At 40.8% G+C, this 10,094-nt stretch overlaps 1 protein-coding gene across 1 annotated transcript; it reads right to left on the reverse strand.

Annotated features, from left to right (window-relative positions):
* Positions 1–6,090: 6,090 nt before the first annotated feature.
* On the reverse strand, positions 6,091–8,991 carry LOC118645889. The gene is made up of 2 exons (XM_036287777.1): positions 7,849–8,991; positions 6,091–7,772 (listed from the first exon to the last, which is right to left on the reverse strand). The coding sequence occupies exons 1-2, from the start codon at positions 8,967–8,969 to the stop codon at positions 6,128–6,130; spliced, it is 2,766 nt and encodes a 921-aa protein (XP_036143670.1). The 5' UTR covers positions 8,970–8,991; the 3' UTR covers positions 6,091–6,127.
* Positions 8,992–10,094: the final 1,103 nt, after the last annotated feature.

Consider the following 10,094-nt stretch of genomic DNA (forward strand, 5'->3'; position numbering starts at 1 on the left):
TGCGAAGATAACGAAGCGCGGTTTTTCGAGTTGAATTGCAGTTTTAACAGCCCATGAATGTTTCGTCGTACTCTGCAGCAAAGGATACTCGTACAGATCCCAGGAGCGAAAACTCATATTTAGACATTGTCCACTCTCCAAAGCTCGCAGCAAAGATAATTTGTTGACTTCGTTTAACGTAACATGCGGCATTCGCCACTGCACTTTAAATAATTCAATTTCCGGTTGAGCCGTAGAATTTCCAACGATAGAATTGTTATCGTTGCGCGCTCGTATCAAAATCAATTCATGACGAGCGTTAACAATCACGCGTTTGTAATCTTCGCAAAAGCCTAATAATACACTAAGCGGTACGCAAAAGTTGATGTATCCTTCCGGTAGGTTATACGAAAATTCCCATCCTGCATTCTGCATAATTACTGCTTTGTCATATGACAACGATACATAGTTCTTGAGAGTGCTGGTTATTCCAACGTTTCTGTTGCGATCAATTTCCACACCGTTGAGTTCATATCGAATTTCATCAAACATGAACGCCACGCAATTATTTCCGAGATTTATCTCATCTTTATCCGTATCGTCTTTCTTCTTCACCACCAATCTTCCTTCGACATAGAGAAAACTTTCACATGGTAACGTGTATAAATCCTGCTGTTGTATGGGTATCCTTATTTCATCGCTGTATCCAAAAGTGATGTTGGCGTACGGATTGTACGTATGAGTCTCGATCTTGACGATGCTGTCGTCAAAGATCGGCTCGCCTCCAATGTTCAAGATCTTAGACATCTTAGATATTTCGTACGATAAATCCCAGTGATTTTAAAAATTCAACGTTTGACGCGGTGAGATTCTTTTTATCAGATGAGCGAATATTTTTAACTGTCTTACAATTTATTTCACACGGTCGAATATTCTTGATTGGTGTAAAAATTGTATCCTTCACTTGCTCATTCAACACGAGCATCTCACGTTATCGTCTTCGTACGTGTAATCTAACAGTAATCTCCTCTCCACGAAAATCGAGTAATTGACCGTCCTGATCCACAATGCGAATCGTCAAATCAGTAATGCTCCGTGCAACGATTGGAAGGTAAATGATCTGTGCAGGCGTTTCCGATATCTTATATCCTGGTGGTACCCTCGGCGAAAATTCGTGTATTGTGTGTACGCACTTGTCGTTGCTGTACGCACCCGCAGTCACGTTACATTCTATGCGAATAATGTTTACGTTTATGATATTTATAGGTGCATCCGATTCATGCCACATTCGCGATTCAAGAATACGCGATGAAAATCCCAACAGCGATCCAACGTTGTTAGGTTTAAAGAAATTTATCTGATAAGCACACATAATCTCACTCTTCATTGTATTGTTGTTAGCACGAATCACCACCGGATATTCGCTTTCTTCTTCATCTTCTTTGTGAAACGTTCTCTTTTCCGCAACATTGGGATGAGATTGTAAAATTGTGCGTTTCAAATATCTATCTATATCACGCAATTCATACGATCCTTCGGGAATTGTAATTTCCTTGTTGTCTTTGTCATAATAAAATTTGTTATTCGACGAATTTACATTAGGTATGGTATAGTATGTTTCAAAATCTGTGAGACCGAGCTCGTAATTGCCATCGCTCAAATCTACGGCTGGAAAATAGCTTACCGCGAGGATGCTACTCTTGCCGGTTAGCGTAAACGTCAGTGACATGTTGAAACGAATACTGAGTTAAATTGCATAATGTTAGCCTTTAAATTGATTACTAACTGTTTGAAGAAAACGCAGACATAGTTGGCCACAGTTGCTTTGATCATAACGTTGATAAGGCGTGTGATTGTACTCGATCCGCGTTACATCTAAATATTGCACCAGTTCTTTCGGTGGTCTAAGATTGCCGAAACTATCAAAGTATATAGCGCGATTTCCTCTCTTTGCATATGCCACCCAGTGTGTACCTGATCCTTCAGCGTTATCTAAATTTACAATACCGCTCTCGTTTCGATATGCTCCAGCCGTTGGTAATGCTGTACGCATAAAAATTCCTCTAAAGTGTGGAATGCTCATACGTTTCGCTAACTGTAATAATTGTATGTTGGTAGTTGCACCTTTTGGCATTTTTAACGTCTTTTTGACGTTTTTTTTTTTCGTCGACACTCCTTGTCCACGCTTATATGGAGCGAGATAAACTCCATGACCTTCCATGACACGATTATGACGTTTCAATTCGTTCAGCTGACGCTGTGCTGCCTTGTTATCATTCACAGCCTTCGCAACTCCCGCCGCTCCACCGACCAACGACCCGAGAACACCCAACAGCGGTATAATGGGTAAAACACCGCCGCGTTTCGCTACCGGAAGTATTCGTTTACTCGTTCTCGGAAGTATTCGTTTACTCGCTCTCTTCTTTTTATCACTTTCTTTCTTTTTCAAACCCATACCGATTTTTGTCTTAGTTTTCATAGCTGCCCAAACGGCTGCTGCAGCAGCTCTTTCTCCGAAAGTCGAATCGTTCGCTGTAATGCGTTTTCGCGCTTCCGCAGCGAGTATATTATCAGCTGCGTGTCTATCGGTGAGTTCGTTGCTCCGGGAGTATGCAATGTCGTGTTCGCGACATGCCGCGTCCAACGGATTAATACCCCGACCACCTCTGGCCAATCGCTTTTTCAGCCTAGTACCTGGACCGCAAAATTGATATCCTGGTATGTGCAGTTCGAAAGGAAACGCAATTTATCACACGATTTAACAAGCCGCGACCTACCGCTGGCATTCGCGACAATTCTTTATCAACGGTGCGGGGCCGTCGATGTGCGTCTGGTGCAACGATTGATTGTAATGTTCGTAGCAACGACGATGGCTTCGAATCTCCGTATCAGCCTTTATATGTTCCGGAAGCCTGTCCCACACGTGTTCGATATAATTGCTACACACGCGTAGCAGAATAGGTTTCGACACGAATTCTAACTGCTCGACACTCAAATCGAGTATATCGGAGGGATGTGACAATATGAGAAACATTTTACATACTAAACAATTTTGCTCGGTGCGTCTCTAATCGATCGGTCGAAAATAGATCGGTCTTATTAATTTTTGTCAGTTTTTATGAGAGCATAGAGGGAGAAAATATGCGGTTCGTACAACATTCACCAGTGATTAAAGTAACAAATTTCGATGACAGAATAATGTCCGAAAGAAAAATAAGGAGGCATGGAAACATGTTGCCGAGTTCTATACGTGGTATAATTTGCGGTCCGTCAAATTGTGGCAAGACAAACGTATTAATAAGCTTGTTGGAAAGTCTGCATGGAGTACGTTTTGAGAATGTGTATGTGTACTCGAAATCATTACAACAACCGAAATATCTATATTTGGAAAATTTATTGACACCGATTGAAGAAGTTAGTTATTTTGCATTCTCCAATAACTGTGATGTCATTCAGCCGAGTGAAGCGCTTCCGAATTCCATTTTTATCTTTGATGACGTGGCGTGTGATAAGCAAGATACGATAAGAGACTACTTTGCAATGGGGCGACACGTGGATGTCGACTGCTTCTATCTCTGTCAGACGTATGCAAAGATACCGAAACATCTTATACGCGACAATGCGAAATTGCTAATTTTATTCAAGCAGGATGGTACCAATCTAAAACATGCGTACAACGATCATGTAAATACCGACATATCTTATGAGGATTTTAGCAATTTATGTCATACTTGTTGGCAACAAAAGTATGGATTTTTAGTGATAGATAAGGATAGCGCACTCGCCGATGGACGATATCGAAAACGATTTAATGACTTCGCAATACCATAAAGCAGTTAGTTGTTTTTGATACGTTGACCAAGTAGCGTTTCTCAACATGGATAACACAGATAACAATATGGATCGTGAGAAGATTGTGAAAGAGATTGCGAAAACAAGTGATTCAATTCGTAAAAAATATCGCGCTTTGAAAGCGGGTAAAGTGCAAGAAGAAATGGCGTTGGAGAGACACTTTAAGCCCATTGTCGAACCATTAAAACAGATTGTTGAAAACACCGTTGGTGATGTATCAGATCCGATTAAGAATGAATCGTTCTTCTCGGGGGAAGACGAATACGCAGAACCAAAACCCAAACGAAAGCGATCAAACGCTTCGTTTAACAATTCTATAATGACCTCTACTCCTGTTAAAAAAATGAGACGATCAAAAATTGTACCAACTAATTTGAATGAAACATCGCAAATACTACATGATAGTGATTTATCGTACAGTCATGTACCTTCCGTCGAAGACGTTTTTGAAATAGCAGCCAATGAACCGCTTGTGACGTCTATTCGACAACAGTTGGAAACGCGAGAGGGACGTGAAAAGTTGCACATGCACTATGGTCCATTAGGTCAAAAATATATGGGGGCTGTTTTGAGTGGTAAAAAACCAGTCATCATAGATACTGTTTACGGAGTTTATTTCACCGACTTTGGAACGATGCTCGGCGATAAACGCATCGACATACATAAGAATGATAACATAGTTATAGATGGTAAAATATACACGGGAACGCCTGGTCTGTACGAATTAATTTTCATGAAAATGCCCAACATGTACACGAATAATGACCTGCAAAATTATAAAAACATTCTATTGGTGACAAATGCATATAGACGCGGACATATTGCACATAATCAAGTAATGGGCAACAAAGGGTCTAAATATAAAAATATAATTGCACCCTTAGTAACAGACGCAAAAGTTGGACAAGGTTTATCAAGCGCTATTACATTAAATGATAACAAGATCGATTATGTTCATTGGGATGATCCCAACGAGCTTGTGGATCGCCTTCGATTGCTCGAGGCCTCACACCAGGCAGGGCACAATGCTCACGGCAACGAGATTCTATCAATTATCGAGGAACTTCGCGAGGTTGGTTTTATTATAAATTAAAACTGTGTGAAACAAATCATTTAGTCAACATCGAAATGTCAATCAACAAGTTTGGAACATCACTCGGAAGAGGTGGTGCGGAACCATATTATCAATGGAGCGGATTAGTCAGAAATTACGTGCGCGATAACGCTTTTTGCATGGTTGTCACCGATTTTGATGCAAAGTCGCGCAAGATTCGACGTTTAGCGTTACCTGTAGATGATAGTGATGCAGCCAATAAACGATACGTGCAACAAACTGTGAAAATTTTAAAGGATCGACAGGATGAAATCGAGAGGAAGATTGAGACACTTCAAAGTAAGGTTGAAATTACAGCTCATATGCTAAACGAGATTCAAAGACAGCTCGACGCAGTAACTCATCGTGCAGAGTAAAAAAGTTAGTACGTTGAATATATGCACCATTTACATGTCATACTCTGAACATGTCTGAGAAACAATTGCTGGTTGAGGAGTTGCATGCTCCGGCGAGAAGAAATTTTCCTCGAAGACGCGTCATAGTTCATGGATACGATGACCTGTGGCAGGCGGATGTGGTTGAGATGCGTCCTTACACACGATTTAACCGAGGTTATCACTACATACTCACCGTTATCGGTGTGCTGAGCAAGCATGCATGGGCTGTGCCGCTGAAGGCCAAGAGTGGTAGCGAAGTTGCTATTGCGATTGCAAAGATAATTCAGAAAAATGGAAGATGTCCGAAAAATTTGCAAACAGACAAAGGAAAGGAATTTTATAACACCAACGTGCAGAAACTATTAAAAAAACATAATATCAATCATTATTCTACATACTCTATAATGAAAGCATCAGTTGTCGAACGCTTTAACCGAACATTAAAAAACGTCATGTGGAAACAATTTACACTCAATGGAAATTATAGATGGATTGATTTGCTGCCGCATCTCATGTCAGAGTACAATGCACGAAAGCATCGAACTACCGGCATGCGATCCATCGATGTTACGCCTGCAATCGCTAAAAAACTCTTAACCACGGTGTATAGTCACATAAAAATTGCGGCACCCGCGCGATTTAAAGTCGGTGACTCGGTGCGTGTCAGCAAATTCAAAACTGTTTTTGAGAAGGGTTATATACCAAATTGGACTACGGAGATATTTAAAATTATTAAAGTACAGCGTACCAATCCTGTGACATATGTACTGGAAGATTCCTCTGGAAAACCTATCGCTGGAGGATTTTACGAATATGAGCTGCAGCGTGTTGCAAATCCTGACGTGTATCTCGTTGAAAAAATATTGCGCAGAAAAGGCTTGCCTGGCGGTTTATCGCGTGTTGGGCAAAGAGGTAGGTCAGCGTGCTCGTCGTGAAGGTCTCGGGGATACTCGAGATCAACTTCGAGAATGTATCCCGTTGGTGAATCAGCAGCGATCGCATTTATGTCAAAATTCGAGACTTCGATCCATTGAAATTCCCCATATGGCAGCGGTTGACACATCGCCCAACCATACAAATTATTAACGTCAAAATACATAAGATATGAGGATGGTTTCAATGTGTCGTACGTCTGCATGTATTTGTTGTTAGCCTGTGCATATCTGCCTGAACATTGACTGAGACCGCCGCGTATACCGCGTTCGATGAACATTACCATGTCAATGTCAGTAAGCAGTTCGAAAGTAATTTTTGTATATTTTAACATAGCGTCCCACGTGTATCCGGGGAGAGTGTAATAATGTGCTGGATCGAGACCGTAACTTTCTAAGCATTTATCGCGAAAATTTTCAAAAATGTCAGCTAACAATAACACATCCGTTTTCAAATATAGATCGCTGTATTCACCCAACGTTTGAACGGAGAATCGCTTCCAGACGTTCTCAGCGTGCATGTAATCGCTCTCGGATACAGTATCAGAGGTCAGGGAACTGAAAAATGATTCGCGCGGCGGTAAACACGTGTCCTGCAGCTTGTTCACGCAGTCAACGTACTCATACGGAAATACACCTTTTCGTGTCAATAAATCAAAATCCTCATTAGATAAGTGTAAAAATTCGGAACGTACAATTTTTAATTTTTCTTTGCCTAGAAATGATGCCAATTTTTCGAGACTAGTATTTAAAAATTTATATGAATCTATGAACCGTAGTTTTATGTAATTGTGTGGATCTAATTTATCGGCTGTGTCTACGACATGTTTTGTAAAAGAAATATACTTTTCTTTCGTGATGGGAAGTACGTCGGTCTTCCCTTTGAAGGCTGTGGCTATTTCCTTAATAATGAAATGCGAATCGTATCCAGATAAGTTATGAAAAATAATTGGCATGTATGATGCATTTTGATAATTTAAATTACAGAGAGAATGTGCAGGACCGCGGTAACGACCAGTCAAATGACAATGATCGCGCACCCGCGTATCATCCGGCGCGAATGGCTTATCGCAGATATGACACTGCGTCGCGCTATGGTATGCCTCCAATTGTTCCACCGATAACGTTTCCATGGGGACATTAGTTGATAAACGAGTCTTAACATTATACGCTAATTCTTCTAGTTGTTTAGTGAACCACGCGACGCAATCTTTATCGCGACGAAACCGGTACGTGGATAACGTGTCGTCGTATGAGCATCGCACGTAATACCCGATGCTGAATACCTCATGTTGTTGATATGTGTACGACGCTTGCTCTGTATCATGTTGCGTCTTCCGCAGCACATACTCGAGGTCCGCGTAGACGATAAAGGGCACTCGTTCCTTGTGGTTTATATTCCGGAAATTCAACCACTTGTCGTCTTCGGCAGGCAATGTGATAGCGCAGTCGTTCATCCTCTGACAGTCTACAGTGTGTGATTGCAACCTCTCGCATGATGAAAAATAGTGCAAGCACCTGTAAAAATTTTAAAAAATTTTATTTACTTTTTTTTTGCTAGATTATAAAATTTATTTTAATATATTATACGTACCGATCGCAAATGTATCTTTTTCCATCATGTTTGCTCAGTTGGGAGCTGATGAGGCGGGACAGATTTTTCATCCAGACAAAGTGGCCCACGCTGTCTTCGTGCGGATTTTGTACGTATAATAAATTGACATGCTTCTCTTTCTTGTCATTGGAGAGCCGCAGCGGAAGAATCTTTAGCATTGCCATTTCCTTTTTCATCTCGTAGACGTTGATCGATATATTGTTAAGATTCTCAAATTTTCCAATGTCCTTTACTGTAACGGGAAACGCAATGTCATCAAACTTTAGGACTGTTGCATAATGCGGATACGATGACTCTCTATCACTATGTCTTTCGACAGGGTGTAGCGCGGCGACCACTGACCACGCGAAGCATGCATTGTCCTTTGAATTAACGTTCACTACTGCACGCTTCATCATTATTTCTCGCGGTAATGTCACGTAACACCCCGCGTGTAGAGGATTGTACTTATTTATATTTAGAATCAAATTGAGAATTCGCGATAGCGCCCACCCGCTATCTCGTTCTTGAAACTCTTCGAGTGATGCTAATGTGGGCTCGATAACGCGTCGCTCGTACCACTCGTCCAAGTCCGATGTTTGGAATAGTTCACAATTTTTAGTGTTTATACTTTTGTTGGCATGTTTATCACCCGTTACAAACACGCCGTTGAATGCTGTATTCACTTTTACACTGTTGTGTTCCTCTAGAGCGTCCCGCACTCGCTCGAGCACTATACCGCCTGCGTCTTCTAAAAACGTTCGCGGTTCAATATAGTTTGTATTTATCACTGCACCTGTCTGAATGCGATTCTCGAACGCTGTATCTATCTCTCGCCACATGAGTTTGTTCGCGTTATTACTAGTGCTCGCGTAATTACCCCCTACATGCACGAAACGTCTTTGTAATTGTGTCTTTTCACCTTCGAGTCGCGCGATCCTCGCCACCAACGATTGTCTTTGTCCGACGGCAAGCCGAGGACGCTTTATGCGGCTATGTTCCTCAAGCTGTTGTATAATCTCGTCGCATCGCTGCAACCACATAAAACACTCGCTCAAAGTAGTGACTCCATTTGCTTGCTCCAACAGCTCGCGTTCCACTCGCTCGAAATTATTCTCCATTTTTATCACTGTTGTCTTTTTATCACTGTTTTAAAACAACACCATACAATCTTCAACAGGACACTCGCATATAGTTTCGTAGCATCTAATGCAGAATCGAAATTTGTCTTGAATTTCAAACTGCATTAGCTTGCTTTGTCTTTCACATCGAATATAAAAACATATCTCCTTCTCTTGCTCAGACAGAACGTATTCATCCTCATCATTGTTCAAAAGATTTGAAAATTCGTGGTAAGTACGCAGCATTTTCTCTACATAGGGATTCTCAGTATTATAAGCAAAGTGGGACGTTATTGCTATCACTTCGATATATCTTCCAACACCTGCTGGTATCTCAATGAGATGGTAACAGCATTCCTGAGTCTTTTCTACGATTTGTTTTGCTATATCATATTCATTTTCATCGGTGTCAACCGAATTGAGTATCTCTTTATATAATTTGTGCTTCATATGATGAGGCCAGTTATCAACAAATTGGTCGTGTATGTAAACTTCCTGTATTACGGTGCGTTCATGCGTTCCGCGTATACCGAGTTCTCGATCACGTAGAAATTGCACTGGTGATATTCTCTGCACATGCTTTCGTTTTTCGGAATCATCATTATTGTTAAGAACATAAATGGCATCTTCTACGATATCGTCATTCATGTTGTAATAATGTAGTTTTTATACTAAGAAGTCTCTACTGTGCGCACACTGAACACATATTGCACTGAATTATTACTCCGGATTGATGACGGTTTCAACTTGCACTCGGATCTTAAACTTCGCATCAAATGCGATATTATGTGCTTCCCGACCGCTTATATATTTTTTATAACTCTTCATTTTCTTTGTCTTAACATCGGTGCTTGACCTCTGCAAGATTTGCATTATTTGAATGTGTGATTCTGAATGATCTCATCAAGAAAGTATCAAATGATTTATGTACGTGCCTAAAACATTTTTTTGTTACAGCAGCCGTACATCGGCGCTTGACCTCTGCAAGATTTGCATTATTTGAATGTGCGATTTTCGTATGATCTCATCAGTAAATATCAAATGTACATGCCTAAAACATATTTTATTACAGCAGCCGTACATCGGCGCTTGATCTCTCAAAGATTCACATTATTTGAATGTATG

This window comes from Monomorium pharaonis, chromosome 1, assembly GCF_013373865.1.
Source record: "Monomorium pharaonis isolate MP-MQ-018 chromosome 1, ASM1337386v2, whole genome shotgun sequence".
In the NCBI taxonomy this organism is placed as follows: Eukaryota; Metazoa; Arthropoda; class Insecta; order Hymenoptera; family Formicidae; genus Monomorium; species Monomorium pharaonis.